Raw genomic sequence first — 21,002 nt, 5'->3', positions numbered from 1 at the left:
TTTGAGACCAGCTGAAATTTTTGGACCATATCCAGTCTGTTCCTTGTACAAAATACTGCAGTATTCCACACAAGAGGTTACCAGGATGTAACCAAGTGAAGCAAGGCTATACCTGGTCAGCTAGTCGTATACAGTGATACCTCGGGTTAAGTACTTAATTTGTTCCAGAGGTCTGTGCTTAACCTGAAACTGTTCTTAACCTGAAGCACCACTTTAGCTAATGGGGCCTCCCGCTGCCACCGTGCCACCGGAGCATGATTTCTGTTCTCAACCTGAAGCAAAGTTCTTAACCTGAAGCACTATTTCTGGGTTAGCGGAGTCTGTAACCTGAAGCGTATGTAACCTGAAGCATATATAACCCGAGGTACCACTGTAGCTGGAATATACTCCTGGAACTATGATGTACAAAATGTCTGGTATCAGTTGCATGCAAAAGTCCTTTTTCACCAACTGATCTGTGGTTAAGACCTCATTCTTTACTTTACAGTTCACTAGTTTCTAACTTCAAGGCTTTACTGGCTGCAGGTTGTGCTCAGTGGAGGTGGTAGGGATGTCACCTAATGGAAAAGGCATTCTGAAGCACAGTTTTGTGGGTACAGTTCGGGTGGCTTGTGTTTTTATCAATAGTTACTTGAGAAGCCTGCCAACTGTTTCTTAGAAACAATTTCCTTCCCAATCTCCCTTATCTTAATGGCTTTCTCAGTAACTCCCTGTCACTGAGCGGGTGCTACGGAAGGGGCTCCTGTGACTGACTGGTTTTCTTCTGCACTCATCCCCCACGATGAATGTTAGTTTCCCAGTCTTTCCCACCCTGTGTTAGCTGAGTTGTGGAACCCTCTGAGTAGAGAGCCATATGGATGTTATGTTTTGTGGAGAGCCAAGCACACTGTTCATACTACATTTACAAGCTTATTACTTTATTTTAGTAATATCTGAAGTTCGTCAGTAATGGTGAGTGGGAAGGGGAATATAGACAACTATGAGCGCCTCATTTTAAATTTAGACGCTCATTTTAATGTTTTATTTCAAAGACTGTCAACCAGCTTTTGTTGATTGTTTTTAAAATTCATTTCCTCCGGGCTGTTTATAATAGCTAGGCTCCTGTCTTTATTTGCATGCTTTTCTCCCTCTCTAGCAAAGCCGATAATGCTAGTTTTTATATTGTGCATTGTTTCTCCTGTATTAACATGCCATTGCTAACTAGGATGACTCTAGAACACAACTGTATTCTTTAGCAAAGCTTCAGCAGTATTTAGTGGCTTCAGTTAGCTATAGATGGTGATTCACTTCTCCCCACTGTTGGTGTTTTATTTTTGGTTCTTAAAAACTTGAGAGTTGTGACTTGTTACTTTGAGTCTTGCTGCACTAATTAGATAAAAGATCAAATCATTAGAAGATTTTGCTTGATATATGGTGTACTCTGCAAGTTATTTTGTTCAGCTAGTGTCTTATAATATTCTTCTGTACTTGAATATAAAATAAACTGCAGTCAGTGACCTTGGCTAGGAGCCTCTCATTTCCTGGGCAGCTGCTGCTACTTGCTGGCTGTCTGACAGATGGGGCCAGGTCATGGATACCGGAGGACACCCTTGTAGTCATAAGCAAGTTGTAAATGTCACTAAGATTTTTTCTGAATGTCTATCACATGTGTATCGCTGATTCTGAAGTAGGTAAAGTGAGTAATCTTCTGGGGCTCCCAGAAGATAAATGCTCAGGCAGTATAGCAGAAAGTTGTGACATGCATCTATAAGCAGTTGTAGGAATCTGACAGATATTTAGCCCTTAGTTACTAGCCCTTTGGTTGAACTGACAGCACGCCTGCAAAGATAGGGAGGCCTATTTCAGCCCCATTAATGTCGTCTTGAATTCAAGCCCACAGCCTGGAAAATGATGAATGTTCAGTGATTGATGATTTCAGAGCCCTTAGGGATTCTGGGTGGTTTCTTATTGCTGCAGGCCAGAGCAATTTACTCTCTTGCTTGAGCCTGTCTTAGAAGTTGCTTAATGCTTCAATGCCAAGAGATTTAAAGAACCTGGTTATGTGACATTCTAACCAAAACATCAGTAAATACAAAAATTATGTTTTCTCCCATTCCAAATACTATGCCTTCAAATTCTGATCTTAGAAAAAGGTACCTCCCCACTCTTGTACAATGAAACAGAATAGCAGCAATTTGTAGATGCCTCCTGTCACCATCCCTGAAGTTATTTAACAATTTTTTTACACCACTTGATTGGAGTAAAACCTAAACAGTTTATAAAAGATATTAAAATTACTAATAAAAAACTTTTTAAAGCTATAAACATATACAATAATTAAATTAACAGTAAAAAAGATTAAAACATCTGTAACAAAGCTCAGCCCAGCTTTGGCTGGGGAGGGCGGGATATATTATTATTATTATTATTAATGTCTCAATAGGCTTGTCTAAACAAAAATGTTCTATGTAGGCACCAAAAATAGTACACCGACTATCAGATATTGCACCTACCTGATGCAGATAGGCAGGGAGTTCCAAAGCATATGTGCTGCCACACGAAAATATTTTGTTTTCTTAACAACCGTGGAACAAGTACCTGTAACAGTGCCAGTTCTGCAGATTGAAGCAGTATGTATGGGTCAGATGGCGGGGAGGAGACAGTGGGTGGGGAGGAATAAACATGGCTAGCGAAATATGAATGTGAGCATTGCTGTTACATGGACTTGGGGTTAACTGCATTTGGGGATGAGGCTTGGATTCTGTTCATATTATATTTTCTCCCTGAGTTTGAATTTGCAAAGATAGCAGGAGCAGGCCATTGGCACTATTCCCATCCTGCCTCACTACAGGTGGTGTTGAACCACCCCTGAAGGTCTTGGTGACTGCTGCATGCTTTATAATTCCATGATTGTGGAAGTAATGTGCTGAAATAAATGTGTTTGGTGACTTCTTCTGTGGTGAGGACAGGCTAGAAATCCCTGGGAGGTGGGGAGAGCACATGGTCCCTGGGCCCAATCCCAGAGTTTCTCTGGATGATACAGTCTTGATAGTACCATGTGCTATATATATTATAAGATTCCAAATCAACAGGTAACTTCATGTGGCTATGTGGCATTCAAAATAGTGAAATTCCTTCTTTAAATCTGTCATGATGCCATAATTTCTGCCACTGCTAATTAATTTCTAGGAACTTTTCTGCTTGTAGATGTGGCTAGACCTGAATCTCAAAATTTGCGTTTAGGACACTTTGTGAGCCTTGCAGTCAAATTATTATTATTATTATTATTATTATTATTATTATTATTATTTTAAAGTGTGGTATCAAACCCTTTGGAGCCTCTTCTTTTGAAGTTCATTTATAGTGTTGTTTTTCTTGTACAATTAAAGGGAAAAGGGAGTTTACGAAGTGCTAAGAGGCTCAGCATTTGTGTGTTTGTTGTGATTCGCAGATTTGAAGACCAACCCACTGAAGAATGACCGACTGTATCTCTGCATTTAATTAGAAGAGTATCTTTGAACTCAATTAGTAGTGCTGCCCAATAATCTGTTAAATACTCTGTTCTTTTCCCATAGGGTTTTACAGACAGCCCTCATTATGGTGATCACTTGAATGATAGTCGATTAGGCCCCGATGAAGGATTATCCCCGACACCTTTCATGAACTCAAATCTGATGGGTAAGTAGGTAATTATTTGTGAGTAGCCCATCAAAGCCCCTCTGGCTTTGAGATATTTTTCTTTCCATTTAGTAGATGGATAGTAGTTCCTGTAAACATAAGGTATTTGCACTTCACATTTGCTTTACAGGGCAACTTCTTAGTCTAGGGATTTTATACTGCTTTGTGAAAGAGGCCAAACCACCAACAGTAAATCTAATATGTATCTTTGTTCTGTTGCTTTGAAAAGTATTTGAATGCTTTCTATTATGCTTTATCAAAACTTGGAACTGCTTTTTCTGTTTTTCAAAGTATAGTTACATCTTGGTGATTTAGTAACAGCAATTCCAGCCAAAAAAGGCACAACGAAGATGAACAAGAGCTTTCGTGAGCTAGGGTCCACTTCATCCTGTGTGTTGTGAAGATGGCTAAGAGAATGCTTAGCTGTTGGATAGGTTGTTTTCTTTGTCTTAAAATGCTGCTTTAATTGCTTTCTTTTTTGTGTGACCTAAATGTAGCAATTGCACTGATTTGTAGAATATATGTTGAGGCAAGTTGGCTTAGCTTTTTCCTGTAGCCTAGGAATTCTTCATAATGTTACTTCGTCTGCTAAACTGATGTTGTCTGGTGCATGTGACCTATTTGTGTTCTTGATGATATTGTCCTTTTAAGACACTGCCACAGTAATCTAAGTAGATTACATAAATCCAAATCCTGGTGGTCTTCTGTAGATCTTTCCATTTTACCTTTGTTTTCTGCTTTAGTCTTCCACAAACAGAGAAACAAATGGCTGGGTTGCACAAAGTACGTTCATAAGCAGAGCTGACCATCAAATGCCTGTTCCATGGCGTGAAATCTTAACAGTAGCAACATTTTCTCCAAAGCTAGCATCCTGTTTGGAAATCCCCCTCCCCCATTCATGGTAAGAGTGGGAGTTGTTTAAAGCCTCACAAACATCATCCCTGCTGACCTCCCCAAAGGTAGAAGACAGTGTCTAAACCAGAAGATCTTGAAGTTAGGTGAAATTCTTGGTTATAATTTTGTGCTTCATACTCTGAGGAATTTACTTCCCATCACCCCTGCTACATTTGTCATACATGTCTTTTGCTACATTTATTTTCATACTCTTGCCTGGCAGCAGGTGAAATTTTTCTTTAGGCTGCTGTTCGTATTATAAGATTGTATGACAGCTTTAAGTGGAAGGCTGTATTGATGTTTATGTTTACTTTTTAATATAAGTGTCATTGGAGTTGTGAGATATTCTTAGAAAGGCGGTTGATGTGTTTTACAATATTACAGCAAATTTGATGCTGGCTGCATTTCTTGTACCAGAGTCTCAGACTGTTTGAGGCTCCAGTTTTTGGTGATTTGAGCTTGGTGATTTGCTCACCCTTGCTCAACTGGAGTACAACAATTGCTTTTCACAGTTCTTTAAACTATATAGTATTAGAACTGAGATAACAAACATATTTCATAATTTCTGTCCTGGCGTACAAGCAGTATTAAAAACAGAGAATTATGTGTCAACGGGATATTGTTTCTGTATATCATATTCAGCCATAAGCATGTTTGCTTGAAAAGATAGCAGATTATGAATTGCCACTGTCTTTGATGATGGAGCTATTAAACACTTTAATTATCTTGTACATTGCAGGAGCTAGAAATTTTGTCTAACAAGAGTTGATAGTGATTCAGTAATGAACAATTTGCTGTGGAAAGATGCATTTTAATATTCATTTAGACATTTTAAAGTGCTTTTGTCAGAGGATGTAAAGCTGTTATGTTGAACTGAATTGTGTTCATCCCTAATTCCAGAATTAGCCTGTTTATGTTCTCAGTGTGAAAAAAGTGTTTTCTTTGCAGTTCAAGAAACACAATTGAGTTGTTCTGGTACCAGAGTGAGATAATGGCATTATATGAACTTGTAACCAGGTTGAAATGTGCTCAGGGTAATGTTGCCATATCTGGAATTTCATTTCTTTCAATAAAATAGGTACAGTACAAATGTAACTTGCCTTTCATCTATAAGATACCAGAGCTGAGTACAATGCACAAAACCAACCGTATATTGGACAATACAAAATTACACCAACAAGGCAGTTGAAAACATGTTTTAAAAAATCACGAGTGTTCCATAGGTTCATGGCTTCACTTTTCCTTTCATGTGAATTTCCCCACTTCCAGACCTCACCATGCTTGAATGTGCACTTGCTCCATCTCCCTCCCACATGAATTTTCCTTTCCTGTTCCCCTTTCATCGTGAACATAGGTATAGTTTTTTAAAAACCATTTTTTAGTTTAATAAGCTGAGAGTCATTCCCCATACGCAGCTGCTATGCTCCTTCCTTTGCAGGAGTGAGCAAACAAGCAGGGAAGTCTTTAGTTAATTATAACTTTCCATTGCATTCAAACTGGGGAACTGTTGTTAATGGCTTCCAAACAAGCCAGAAAATAAAGTCAACTTTAAACCATGAGGCTCATCCATATCTTGACATATTAAATCAAAATATGATTAGCCAAATGTGGCCATTATGACTGCAGTGTGGCTAATGTTCACAGTGAGTACCTTTTGAACTAGGGTGGGATGAGGAAGGTCAGGCCCAGGCCTCTCCATCTAGCCTTCAAGACTTGCCCAGAACAAAAACCCTCCCCAAACCACACCCATCACCAGCCCTGCTCTTCACTCTCCGTAAGTGTTTTTGCCTGGTTGGAGTGTGTTATTGAGCTATGTTAATGCCTCTTTCCTTGATAGAGAGATGTGCGTGTGTAGAAAGAAAACTTTTGCACATCTAAAATAAAGTCTCTGGTACAAAGGTAAGTGTCATATCTGTTCCACCCATGTTTGCCTTTTCTCATCTGAACCCTAAGTCACCCTGCACACAGCTTACTGGGAGCAGGCATTGTGGCCTGGTGCAGCTTGTGGAAGAAGCATGCAGCCTTGGGAACCTTCTGCCCAATGCAAGCTGATATGCACAACTTGCAGCCAGTTAGAGGGTAGGAACTGGGAGCTTTGATTCAATCCCCTTGTTGTTCACCTTCCAGGGCGCATAGCTTCTGGACCAGAGAGAGAAAAGACTTCAGAGGTCTGTCCTTCCCCAGGAGCATAAAAGAGGCAGACCCACTCAGCTGATTCCACTTCGGTATTAAGGTTGAGCTTCCCACCCTGTAATGTTAACGTTGTTAAATTTTGAATCAGTTTTCAGATTGTCACAGCTTTCCTTCGACAGAAGAGACATTGGGTTGGATCTTTGAAAGGAAGTGTCATGGGAGGGGCTTGGAGGGTTTTTATCCAGAAGACCAGCTCATGACAGGGGAAGTTTGCTATAATCAGTTCATGCTGTGAGGAACCTCAGCAGTGTCCGACCCTAGCTGTTGAAAGTCAGCTCATCAACCAGCAGGCTGGTTGATCAGGTGGATACAGGCTTAATGCCTACGCCAACCCTGTTGCACTGTAAATTGTGTCTTATTTTTATCCAACCTAAAATGGTGCATGTTGTTATTGGCTGCTTGCTTGCACCCCTCACAGCTACACTGCATATGGGTCTGCAACGATGTTTTGAAGTTGGCTTGTATCCACTAGCCATGTGGCTCTAAAACTCACCTATCCTGATTTATGCACTTCAACATGATATTCCTAGTCTATTTACAAGTAGGCAGAATAGGACAATTAAACATTAGGCCAAGCAAACCATGAAGAGAATCAGCTTCCTGGTGGTTTGGAAGACCCAGCCTGGATCCCCGGTGGTGAGATAGGGAACATATGAGGGAGATATGCATGAAAGGGTGAGTGCTAGCTAATAATCCGGTGCAGAAATGGGTAGTTACCGATACTGTGGTGCAGGAGTGCTCCAAGATCTGCCCTGTTTCATAGAATCTGAATAGAAACAGATCCACACAAAATCCAACTCTTTTAGTCAGAACGAAGCCTACCAGCTTTTTATCCAAAATGCAATGACCTGAATGTCTTCGAGTCCTTTGCCCATTCAGATAAATAATCATGTTCCTCTACATTCATACAAGGTTGCTCTGTATTAACCCTGCTTTTGTCAGGACAGATTTAACACTAAAGGAAGCTTCTGATATTTAATCTGATTCTGGAATTAGGTCATACTGCAGCTTGCTTTTAAGGAATCCTTATACAGTACTTTTTGATTGAACAAGTGTGTGGCTCACACTATTGATGGGAGCATGCATACATGTATGCTTTCTTCTGGTTGGTTGCAGTGCATCTACCGTATTTTTCGCCCCATAAGACGCACTTTTTCCCCTCCAAAAATGAAGGGGAAATCGGGGTGCGTCTTATGGGGCGAATGCCTGCAAGCCTCGCGCGCCCGGCAGGAGGTCCGACCGGGTGCGCGAGGCTTGGGGCAGCAGCCTGTCGCCCGAAGCACGGGGAGCCCTCTGGAGGGCTCCCCCTGCTTCGGGCGAGTGTCTGCAAGCCTCGCGCACCCGGCAGGAGGTCCCACCGGGTGCGGGAGGCTTGGGGCGGCAGCGGACTGCTTGCGCGCACCGAGAAGCTTGGGGCCAGCTGAGCTCAGCCCGCCCCAAGCTTCTCGGTGCGCGCAAGCAGTCCGCTGCCGCCCCAAGCCTCCCGCACCCGGCAGGAGGTCCCGCCGGGTGCGCGAGGCTTGGGGCGGCAGCGGACTGCTTGCCGGGATGCAGAAGCTTGGCGCGCGCTGAGCTCAGCTGGCCCCAAGCTTCTAGGTGCGCGCAAGCAGTCCGCTGCCGCCCCAAGCCTTGCGCACCCAGCGGGACCTCCTGCCGGGTGCGGGAGGCTTGGGGCGGCAGCGGACTGCTTGCCGGCATGCAGAAGCTTGGGGCGTGCTGAGCTCAGCTGGCCCCAAGCTTCTAGGTGCGCGCAAGCAGTCCGCTGCCGCCCCAAGCCTCGCGCACCCGGCGGGACCTCCTGCCGGGTGCGGGAGGCTTGGGGCGGCAGCGGACTGCTTGCCGGCATGCAGAAGCTTGGGGCGTGCTGAGCTCAGCACGCCCCAAGCTTCTAGGTGCGTGCAAGCAGTCCGCTGCCGCCCCAAGCCTTGCGCACCCAGCGGGACCTCCTGCCGGGTGCGGGAGGCTTGGGGCGGCAGCGGACTGCTTGCCGGCATGCAGAAGCTTGGGGCGTGCTGAGCTCAGCTGGCCCCAAGCTTCTAGGTGCGCGCAAGCAGTCCGCTGCCGCCCCAAGCCTTGCGCACCCGGCGGGACCTCCTGCCAGGTGCGGGAGGCTTGGGGCGGCAGCGGACTGCTTGCCGGCATGCAGAAGCTTGGGGCGTGCTGAGCTCAGCACGCCCCAAGCTTCTAGGTGCGCGCAAGCAGTCCGCTGCCGCCCCAAGCCTTGCGCACCCAGCGGGACCTCCTGCCGGGTGCAGGAGGCTTGGGGCGGCAGCGGACTGCTTGCCGGCACGCAGAAGCTTGGGGCGCGCTGACCTCAGCTTGCCCCAAGCTTCTGGATTAGCGCAGCGCACCTGGGGGGGAAATAATTTTTTTTCCCTTTATTTCCCCCCCCTAAAATCTAGGTGCGTCTTATGGGCCGGTGCGTCTTATGGGGCGAAAAATACGGTATTTTCCATCAAAGGTTACATCTGATGGTGTCAAATTGCTGAAAGCTACGTAATTGGGTATCACATAATGTAAATGGTTAGAAATGAGTACCTTGATTTAAGGCTGTTTGACATGAAAGAAGGCAAAAGAATATTGTGCTTTTATAGTAGACAACAGTTGTTGGTGGATGTCGTGATGATGCAATTTGGAAGAAATGTTGAGTGGGGTGTGTGTGTGTGAATCCCTGGTGAACCAAATTACCTTCTTCTAAGAACTGCATTAATTACTCTGGCCTGCAGTTATAATTTTCTCTATCTGTGATTTGATTTACCAGTAGAAGCTGACTTTTAGCTTAATCCTGTTTTCCATTGCTGTGTAGAATAAGGGGAGGGGTTGAATTTGAGCTGGAAATGATATACTATTGTCGAGTACCTTGAGACATTTAGAAATGAAAGCCCTGGTACAACTTTTAAAAAAATATTTGTTTGTTTGCTCTTGTCACACTCTGGGTCTGAATACTCTATAACTGTGGTGCCTAGCTATGGTTCGCCTTTTGGACAGAAACGACTTGTCTATTATACGCCATGCACTGCTAACTTCCAGGTTGGATTTTTGCAATATGTTTTATGCGGAGCGACCCTTGAAGATGACTTTGAAACTTCAATAGGTTCAAAATGCAGCGACCAGATTACTGACTGGGTTTCTATTTAAAATAGCTGCACTGGTTGCCAGTTTGTTTCTGGGCCCAATTCAGGGTGCTAACGTAAGTGTTTTAAGCCCTAAACGACAGAGCCCCTAGATATCTGAAAGATTGCCTCCTTCCCTACTGGATGCTCTTGGGTGTTGAAATCTTCAGAGGGGGCCCTATTATGAAACTCCCTCCCCACAGAGGTGCCTCTGGCTTTTTCACTAGGCAGTTTTCAGCAAAGGCTGAAGACACACCACTTTCCCCTGATGTTTGACACTTGAGATGCATCACAGCCACCTTATTTCTGCAATTTTAAGTTTTTTTAAACTGTTTTTGCATTCTGCTTGAATTGTTGTAACGCACCCTGGAGCTTTAGGGTGAAGGGCAAGAGGAGGAGCATGATGATGATGATGATGATGATGATGATAATGTAACTTTTCATATTGGTTTGTGTATAATCCCTCTCCTTTATCACTTAAAGGTAAAGGTAAAGTTACCCCTGCCCGTATGGGCCAGTCGTGTCCGACTCTGGGGTTGCGCTCCCATCTCACTTAAGAGGCCGGGGGCCAGCGCTGTCCGGAGACACTTCCGGGTCACATGGCCAGCGTGATGAAGCTGCTCTGGCGAGCCAGCGCAGCACACGGAAATGCCGTTTACCTTCCCACTAGTAAGCGGTACCTATTTATCTACTTGCCCTTAAGAGTGCTTTCGAACTGCTAGGTGGGCAGGAGCTGGGACCGAACGACGGGAGCTCACCCCGCCGCGGGGATTCGAACCACTGACCATATGATCGGCAAGTCCTAGGCGCTGAGGTTTTACCCACAGCGCCACCCGTGTCCCTCCTTTATCACTTAGGGTGGGTTTAATCCATTAAGGCTCCTTATTGACATCTTGCATGCTCAAACTCTGAATTTATACATTTGATCTGACTTTAAAAAGTCAAGTCCAAATGAGTTGTTAATGGATAAAGCAGCCTCTGATGAAAGGGATGACGTGGTATGGCCTAATATGCTCATATAATTTATTTCTCCCCAAGTGTTACATGAATTGAATTTTGCTCACAATGAAGACATGCTGTCATCTATTTTTCATTTTCCTTTTATGGAAACTTAATGGGTTTCAGGAAAATTAAATTACATGATAATTCAGTGCTGGTAGTGTATACAGAGCCTTTTTACCCTTGGGTTTTTATACATCTAAGAGTACGTTCAGCTTGTTTTACACACACACGTGTTTATGGTAATATTTCAGTCAGATGGCTTTAAGCGCAGTAATACCTGAAGGCTTTATACAAATGTATCTGTATATTGCAGCAGGTGTCCATTTGTGCCCCCCCCCTCCCTGTTAGCAGCTGTGGCAGTCTGAGGAACAGCAACCGCCATCAGGTGTAGGACATTATAATTCACAGGTCACAAGAAGTTGCCACGTTGATATTTCTGTCTTTGCTACAAATCCTCTAAGGGGGTCATCCTCCGTGACCATCTTGCTGCTCTCAGCACTGTAGAGACACTGCCTTTGAAGTCAAGTGCAAAGAAATTGTGGAGTGAGCAGGTGTAAGGATACAGGGGTTTTTTCACTCAAGGGAGCATACAGATAATCTGAAAAGACAAGTGAAGATTTTGATCTGCCGGTTACATATGCTTAGAGAGAAAAATACCACTATGGTTTTGAAAAGTGTCCTATTTAATTTTTAAAACATAGAACTAACATGATTTTTCTTTATTTGAATATCAACAGTAAAAATGCTCAGAATGCTGCATACAATTTCAATTTCTTAAAATTAGGCCAACCTACTACAAGACTTGCAAAAACTTTTTCCTTGTTTAATATGGAGAAGCAAACCACATGAGCACTGGTTCACATGTAACGCTAAACCACCTGGCTTCATTTTTTTGCTTTCACTGCTATAGGAAGGGAGGAACCAAGGGATGACCGCTTGAGGTATGTGCCCTGTATGTAGTGTGAAGGGTTTTGAATATTGTTAATGCTTGTTTGAAGGTGAGATATATTTTAGTGTAATACTGAGTATTAACACATAAAAAATAATTTTAATAATAACTTCTTATTTGTACTCTGCCCATTTGACTGGGTTGCCCAAACATAATAAATCATAAAACCTAAAAAAGCTTCCCTATACAGGGCTACCTTCAGATGTCTTTTAAAGGTTATATAGTTACTCATCTCCTTGACCAGGGGTCAGCAAACCTTTTCAGCAGGGGGCCGGTCCGTTGTTCCTCAGACTTTGTGGGGGGCCAGACTATATTTTAGGGGGGGCGAATGAACTAATTCCTATGACCCACAAATAACCCAGAGATGCATTTTAAATAAAAGCACCCCGGGCCTTAGTTTGCCTACTCATGTCCTTGACATCTGATGGGCGGATGTTCCACGGCGTGGGTGCCACTACCAAGAAGGCCCTCTGCCAAGACATTTCAGAAGGATCTTATAAAGCTGGGACAACACACAGTGAAATGATGAATGAAAACTGCAAATCAGTGCACACTAAACAGAATACCCCAGTGGAGTTCTATATTAGTTGCGTTCATTCAAGGAAGATCTTGGAGTCATTTTCCATGTATCTTTCAGAAAGGCAAATCCTAGGGCTTGCTGATCAGAAGGTAGGCGGTTTGAATTCCCGCGACGGGGTGAGCTCCCGTTGTTCGGTCCCAGCTCTTGCCCACCTAGCAGTTTGAAAGCATGTAAAGTGAAAGTAGATAAATAGGTACCGCTCTGGCGGGAAGGTAAACTGCATTTCCGTGTGCTGCTCTGGTTCACCAGAAGCGAATTAGTCATGCTGGCCACATGCTGGCTCCCTTGGCCAATAAAGCGAGATGAGCGCTGCAACCCCAGAGTCGTCCATGACTGACCTAACCATTAGGGGTACCTTTACTTATTAGGGATTATTAGGGAGGGAATATGTAACTATGCAGAAATCATTGTCCTCTAGCCATGCCGTACTTCTAAGAGATCTTTGGAACTCCCTACCCATTGACACCAGGCAGGTTTGCTGTACTCTTTTTTGGGACCTGCTTAAAATGTTTTTGTTAAGGGAAGTCTCTCCAGCCATGCAGAAGCTACATGTGTTTTCTCTCTCTTTAGATATTGTAGATATTTTGCAGTGGCAATGTGCTGCAGCCCCCAGCCTCTCAGATGTCTTTTTGTATGGATTTGCTCGTAGAAACAAATACTGTGCTGACCTGGTTCAGACTATGTCACTTCTTACATTTTAGTTCTGTAGGCAAAAACGGGAAAAGTACACTGTTTACAGTTTCTGTTTATTGTTAAAATTCAATGAAAATTTACTTTTTAAAAAATATAAAGACTAAAACTATGTTATACTAAAGGCCCATTGGTGTTGTGGCAAGTTAAGAGTACTGGAGATCTTTGAGATGTCACAGCAATAATTGAAATAAGTTACAGTAAATTATTTGTTACCTTCTATAGAAGCAGCAGGCATGAATGCAGTGTGGAGATGCAGAACATGACACTGTCATAAAACTTCTTTGACATATATTTTTCTGTGCATTGGAAATAAGACTGGATTAATACAAGTAACGGGTGGAAGTATTCGGAGTTTATAATCTTAGTAACCTCACGACACTTGGTATAGCTAAGTATGGTCCTAGGATTTCATGGACATAAAATTCTGGAGATAATAATTTGTTAGGGGAAGTTTTGGTGGTTAGTGAGAGGCTTCTAGTACAAAGTTGGAAAGATCAATCCAGCAATCAAACAGTGGACTAGCATCTGGGGAGAAACTTAATGTATAATTGTAAAACAAAGGTGGACACTTGCCATTCTATCTGGATGAAATATGAAATATGTTCCCATTATTCTGCCTCTTGATGCCATATATGTGTTGGTCAAAAAAGGAAAACAATGTAAACCTTCTGGGGATATAAAGAGATAAAAGAGCAATCGTCCAGCAGGTCTGTATAAGTACTCGCACTCTGTAGGCTGGCTGCCAGATTTTACTTTTTTATTCCCTGTCCTTCTCTGCTCTTTTGCCCCAGGAATGATTGGTCTGAATGCAAGATGCCACACAGTGGCAGTATGGGGCTACACTGACGAGTGAGAAAAGCTTTGATTATCTTCGTTTATAATAATAAAAAAATGCATAGGTACTACACTAGAAAAGTTGTCAAAATAAATATTTTGCAGTAGTCTAAGGGGAGGTGTGTTTGTGTATTCACACATTAAAATTTGCCCCTTTAGCTCCACTAGCCTAGTATTTTTTAATGGCTTCTTTGTGTGAAAATGGAATCGTATGTGGATTTTGCTCCAAAATGAATGATATTGTCACTGATCTTGGACTGAGCAAAATATCCTCCAAGGCAGAAGTTTTCAGCTTCAAGTCGCTTTCGTCTTCACTCCTTACAGTTTCAGCTCCGTGACTGTACTTCAAACTGCACTCTTATTAATATGCACAACCTAAAATGCTTTCAATAGAAGGTTATTAGAATGCTAGTTTGCATCCTTCAGTGAATGAAATGATGTGTGATTATGAAGTCATCAGGCATGGACCAGTAAGACTCGAGAGAGCCTCCCCCCTCTGAGGTCCTTAGGGTGCCATTGATTGGTGACCATGTGTTTGTGCCCGATAGACTGTGAAATGGTGTGTTGCTACACGGCTGTGTTGCACCTGCGCCCCACCAAGGTGATTGATTGGTTTGGTCATGTGGAATGTTCCCATCTGGTCTGCAGTAATGTGTTCTCCCCCACCCCCAGCAAATAGCAAGCGCTGCCTTAATAACTATAGCAAGTAGTCGCAAAAGGCTAAGGAAGAGGTTCCTTTTTAAAATAGACTAGGATTTCAGGCCATACTTTCTCCCATTTCTGTGGTATGCATTTCTGGTTTTTGGTTTTAAAGAAACCAACGACAGTATGCTCACACACACTTTAGAAGGCTGAGCAATCATTTGTAAATAATAGTTGATATCAAAAATAATTTAAGGGACCCGCATCGGAGGTCTAACCCCCATTTCCACAGAACACCTCTACTGTCTGATTAATTTATTATCCTTAAAACCTCACTTTTTTTAATTGGTTGTTTTATTTATCGTTAACGATTTTGAAATCTAAATAGCAAAAAAATATTATGTGGTTGTCTTAGTTTTCTCTCTCAAAGATTCATTTATAATATTGGGCAGTCTTGTTTGCTATTTCTTAATCTCAGTTTTTTCATAATTGATCTATTCATTCCATCTAATGACTAATTACATATCAGACCACTTCATCAGCAGTATTCATCACTGTAGAATGTAATAATGACATTTCAACAAAGGAAAAAATAAATATGCAAATAAGAACTCATTAACATTTGCACGAGCTGTTTGAATAATCACATTGCTTACAAGACTGTAATTAACCGAAATTGATGCTGTGTTCAGGATTTGATGGTGTGTTTTCTCAGCATTTTATTGTTACTACTCTGGGGGCTGGAACGAAGTTCTGCTCTTCTTTGAGCCTCATTTCTGACTTGATGTGATGGGTTGTGCCAGGTACCAGAGACTTTGGGGAGTTTTTAATTCATCTATGACCTACCCTCAATGCATATGAAGATATTTGATTTAAATGGCCTTATTTCTAATGAAGCACTGTTAGACTTCTGTAATTATGCAACAACTATGGGGAAGAAGGAACCATGAGAATTAGAAAGTGCTCATTTTTAACAGCATTGTTACACATACCACATTATATTGATTTAGGAGTATTATTTGCATGCAGTATATTATACAAATACAGATTTGTTCAACAAAATGATTTTGTGTCAGGAGGCTTGAGTTTAGTGTAATTGAAAATCAGTTGCTTAGGAAAATTATAAAATATATAGTCATTTCACAGCAGTTTCACTTCTTCTGTTCTTCATTTTTGTGCTGTGTTCATGGCTTTTGCCATAGCTATTGTTTGTGTCAGGTTTTTTTTGATGACTGCAAATGCTGATTATAACAAGTTTAAGGAATTTTCTTTGTTGAATATGTACCCATGCCATATGGTTCAACACAGAACATTAACTTGACAGGGATAATACATTGTAGTATATGGAGACAATTTTGCCTGCAGCTTAACTATTACTCATTCTGGTTGGGGGCCACAAGTACAGAATTCAGTTAACATGCAGATGAATTTGCTTGACAAGAGTTGCACTTCTAATTTTTGCCATGTAATTGGAGCACACCCTCCTGTTTTAAGGTGGCACCAATAGTAAACATTGCACTCACTGAGAGGAAGAAATATACCTATCTAATAGTGGATTAGATCAAATATAATGCCAACCCTTTACCTATGTGTTTTCCACCTTGCTTCACATGCTCAAATTTCGTTCCTTATTGTGATGGGATGATTAGCTGCTTGTGCGTAAAATTGTGGTCCCTCAGAGTTTGTGCAACTCCACAAACCTCTGTGTGTGACAGAGCTCCTCAAACATGTCTGCCCTAGTCACTTGTAGATTCCGACAGTGGTTGTTTTCGGAAGCGCTTCCAGCATAGAAGCTCCTTAACGGAAACGCGTCTTCTGGACTCACGACGTGGCAGCTTCCGGCGAAGAATGGGTCTCCCTATGGGAGCTTCTGACACCTCCCCGCTGTTCTCGCTGGACGTGTCCCTGAGCCCTCCCTCTTCCCTGCTAGTTCCTGCTTTAGCTGCTGCGTCTCTCTCCGCATTCCTGAGACCTTCCTCCAGAGACCCATCTCTCCCCCTGCTGGTCCCTGCTTTCGCTGCTGACTCCCTCCCAGCCTCTGTGAGCCCTTCCACCACCTGTTCCTCCGATGGCAGTTCCCTGACATCCACCTCCCCTCCAGGGCCCCCTTCACCCCCGCCCATTCCCTCTCCTCTGGGCGGTGAGGAGGTAAAACCCCGAAAAGAATCCTCTTCATCTTCAGACGTCTCGAACATTTCCCTCCATCGGTCTTCGTTCCGGCTCGCTGAATCCTCCTCCTCCTCGGAATCAGGGAACCCCTCCAACTCTTCTTCTTCGTCGGTGGTGGCAAAATATTCCCTCCGGAACCTCGCCACTGGCTGAGGTTTACGTGGGAACCTCTGATGAAAAGTTTCTATTAAAACCTCGTCATTGACATCCTCTGCCATGACCCAGGTGTTTTCCGACTCCGGTTCCCCTTCCCACATTACCAAATACTCTACTTGATCTCCCTTCCACCTGGAATCGAGAATCTCCGCTACATGGTAGCTGTGTTCCCTCTCCTCCATTGCTGGTCCCCGAGTGACCCTCCCTTCTCTGTCCCCTTTATACGGTGACAGCAACGACCTGTGGAAAACTGGGTGCAGCTTCATGTGGTTCGGTAACCGGAGTCTGAAAGCCACTGGGTTGACCTGTTGCGTGACTTCAAATGGGCCCAGTCTTTTGGGTCTTAACTTCTTACAACCCCCTTTGAATGGTAACCCTTGGGTTGACAGCCACACCTGGTCCCCCACCCTAATGGTTTCACCTTCTCTTCTGTTTTTGTCTGCCTGCCTCTTATATTCCTCCTTGGCCCTGTTTAAGTTAAGTTGGAGCTGGCGATGGATCGCTTCCATTTCTTCTACGAACTGTTCTGCAGCTGGAACGCTCCAGTTCTCCCCTTCCCCCCCTGGGAAAGCTCGGGGATGGCACCCGTAATTAGCCAAAAAGGGGCTCATCCCCGTGGACACGTTCTCCGCATTGTTGTAGGCAAATTCTGCCAACGCCAGCTTCTCCACCCAATCATTCTCTCTGTCATTCACATAACACCTCAAATATTGCTGGAGGATGCCATTGGCTCTTTCCGCCTGCCCGTTGGTTTCAGGATGCCGGGCAGTTGAAAAATTAACCTCTACATGCAGTAAGCTCATGAGCTTCCTCCAGAACCTGGAAGTAAATTGTTTCCCTCGGTCTGAAACCACCCTCAAGGGGGCGCCATGCAACCTAAACACATTTTCTACAAACAATTTAGCGGTTTCTTCTGCCGTGACAGCATGTGAGCAGGCTATAAAGTGGGCCATTTTGGTTAACAGGTCTACCACAACCATGATGGCTGTTTTCCCTCTGGACCTTGGCAGATCAGTCATAAAATCTATTGCCACTGTTTCCCATGGTCTTTCTGGTGTGGGTAGTGGTTCTAATAACCCTGCCGGTGCCCGCCTCTCCCCCTTGGCTCGCTGGCATTGGTCACACCCTCTCACATACTCCCGCACATCTTCCCTGACCTTGGGCCACCAAAATTCCCTGGTAACCAGCCACATGGTTTTGTGTTGCCCAAAATGCCCTGCTGTGGGGCTGTCGTGCAGTTGCTTGAGTACCTTCTCCCTCAAATCACCTTCAGGTATATATAACGCTCCCTTGTAATACAACGCCCCGTTTCTCTCCTCAAAACCCCCGGGTTTGTCTCCCTCCCTCCTGAGACCCCTGAGTTTGTCCTGGGCGTATTCATCATGCACCGTTCCCTCTACCAGTTCCCTTTGCCCCACCAATGCCGCCCCACACACCCAGCGGTCCTCTGGAATGACATGTGTTTCTTCGGGTGCTCCCTCCCCCTCCAAATATTCAGGTTTGCGTGAGAGAGCGTCCGCCCTAACGTTCTCTGGGCCTGGCACGTAACAAATCTCAAAGTTAAATTTGGAGAACTCCTGGGCCCATCGCAACTGCCGTTGGTTGAGCACTCGCGCCGTTCTCCAATACTCTAGGTTCTTATGGTCAGTGCACACTTGCACCTTATGTTGTGCACCAATTAGCAGGTGCCTCCATCTCCGGAAAGCCTCATGAATAGCAAGAAGTTCTCGGTCGTACACTGTGTAGTTCCTCTCGGATTTGTTCAGCTTTCGCGAAAAAAAGGCACACGGTCTCCATTCTGATTCCTCCTTCCCTGGCTGCAGAAGAAGCACCGCCCCTATGGCTCTGTCTGATGCGTCTGTTTCGACTCTCAGCTTTTTTTGTAAATCCACATGCAGAAGTTGTCCTTCAGAGGCGAAGGCCCTTTTCAGTTCCTCAAACGCTTGCTCCGCCTCCGCAGTCCAAACAAATTTCTTCTTACTGCTGAGACAGTCCGTAATGGGCGCCGTCAGGTGTGCAAAGTTTCGGATGAACTTACGATAAAAGTTCCCAAACCCTAGGAACCTCTGCACATCCTTCTTGGTTTTGGGTGTTTTCCATTCCAGCACTGCCTGGACCTTGCCGGGATCCATGGCCAATCCCTTGTCTGACAGGCGGTACCCCAGGAATTCCACCTCCTTGGTATGAAACTGACACTTCTCCAGTTTCACCCACAGCCTGTTGGCTTGCAGCCTGCTCAACACTTCTCTGACGTCTCTCACATGCTGCTCCTCATTCTCCGAATACACCAACACGTCATCTAGGAAGGCCACGCAATTCTTGTAAAGCAAAGGCCCCAGTACGTGGTTCATAAACGATTGGAAGCACGCCGAGCCTGCTTGTAAGCCAAATGGCATCACGAGATATTCAAATGCCCCCAAAGGGGTGAACATGGTGGTTTTCCATTCATCCCCTTTCCTTATACGTATCAGGTTGTACGCCCCCCTTAGGTCCAGCTTTGTAAAAATCTTTCCCTTCCGCACCCTGGTCAAAATGTCGTCAATCCTGGGCATAGGGAAAGCCACTGGTTCTGTCACTGCATTTAACCCCCTGAAGTCACACACCAGTCTCGGCTTGTCCGTGTGTTTTTTATCCACAAAAAACACTGGGCTACCTCCCGCTGCTTTGGACTCTCTGATGAAGCCTCTCTTCAGGTTCTTGTCAATGAACTCTCTTAGCTCCTGCATTTCTCGGTCTGACATGGCATACAACCTGTTTACAGGAAGCTGTGCTCCAGGGAGTAAATTGATTTGACAGTCAAAGGGCCTATGCGGGGGTAGTTGGTCAGCTTCCTTCTCGCTGAACACGTCGCTGAGATCTGCGTATTGTGGTGGTACCTTCACCTTCTCCATTACTTCTGTCCCTGCTAGGGTGGCTTGGGCCCCTGCTGAACCCTTTCCCCCTCTGCAGTGTTCTAAGCAATGTGCTGAACCAAAGGAAACCACTCTCTGATGCCAGCCCACCAGCGGATCATGTAGCGCTAGCCAGCTCATCCCCAAAATAATAGGAGCTCCTCCCAAGGTGGCCACATTAAACGCTATCAGTTCTGTGTGCCTTGCCACCCTCATTATCATTGGGACGGTCTGCAAGCTGACTCCTCCTCCCAACAACTCCCTGCCATCGATCGTGGTCACCTGCAGGGGGTTGCTTAAAGGGATCATCTGTATCTGGTGTTCAGCAGCAAACTCTTTGCTCATAAAATTGCAGGAGCTGCCTGAGTCCAACAGCGCCTTTATCTTTAGGGGGTGTCCATTTTGCAGCTCTAGCGACACTTCAATCACTAGAGCAGGTTGAGGAGCTTCTGGCATGGGCACTTTCACTGCTCTTTGGCCTGGCTGCTGTGCCCCGACTGTGGCAACCAGGCGTTGGCTTTTACCTGCTCCGGTTCTTCCTGCTCTCTTCCCTCAACAGCTCCCACCATCCCTTGCCATTCCTTCCTCTGGGGGCAGACTCTGGCAAAGTGACCTGGCTGTTGGCAGAGATAGCATTTCCGGGCGCCTTTTCCCTCCTTCTTTCCCCCCTCACTGGGCTTTGAAACTGCGCGCGCGCGCGCTGTTCCGATTTCCATCGGCTCTGCCGGCGGGAAAGTTGTCTCTGGAATCTCAGGAATGCGGAACTCCTTCCAGCGTTCCCCCTTCCCTTCCCGCCTCTCCAAAGCTCTTGCCTCCTGACGCGCTCCTATGGTCAGCGCAGATTTAGTCAGCTGATCCATGGAATCCGCCCTAGGACCCCGGGAAAGTTCGTCTTTCACAGCCGAAGCAAGGCCTTCTTCAAATAGCATTTGAATGGGTGCCGCCGATAAGTCCCACCCCAATCTGTGAACCAGCATGGTGAACTCAGTCCAGTACTCACGGACAGATCGGCTTCCCTGCTTGCAAGCCATTAGCTGTCTGCGCACCACTCCCTCCTCAATATCGCTGGAAAACATGAGATCCATTGCACGAAAGAACTTCATGGTGTCCTTTAGGACGTCATTGTGCGTTGCCATTAGGGGTCTAACCCAGTCCCTCGCCCCTTTTTCAAGATGCCCAATCACAAAAGCCACTCGCGATTCCTCGTCAGGGAATTCATCAAACTGCAC

The 21,002-nt window shown here is 44.7% G+C and overlaps 1 protein-coding gene across 15 annotated transcripts in view; it reads left to right on the top strand.

Moving 5' to 3' along the window:
- Positions 1-21,002, top strand: part of TCF12 (transcription factor 12) — a 152,745-nt gene that overhangs the window by 54,762 nt on the left and 76,981 nt on the right. For all 15 annotated transcript variants that reach the window (XM_081170576.1, XM_081170578.1, XM_081170583.1 and 12 more), the window contains exon 6: positions 3,555-3,657. In XM_081170576.1, coding sequence (XP_081026702.1) covers positions 3,555-3,657 — 103 coding nt within the window. The remainder of the gene's footprint in view (positions 1-3,554; positions 3,658-21,002) is intronic.

The sequence above is a fragment of the Podarcis bocagei genome (genome assembly GCF_964188305.1).
Source record: "Podarcis bocagei genome assembly, chromosome: 14".
NCBI lineage: Eukaryota > Metazoa > Chordata > Lepidosauria > Squamata > Lacertidae > Podarcis > Podarcis bocagei.
The sequence above is the reverse complement of the archived record's forward strand: the minus strand, read 5'-3'. Positions and strand labels throughout refer to the sequence as shown.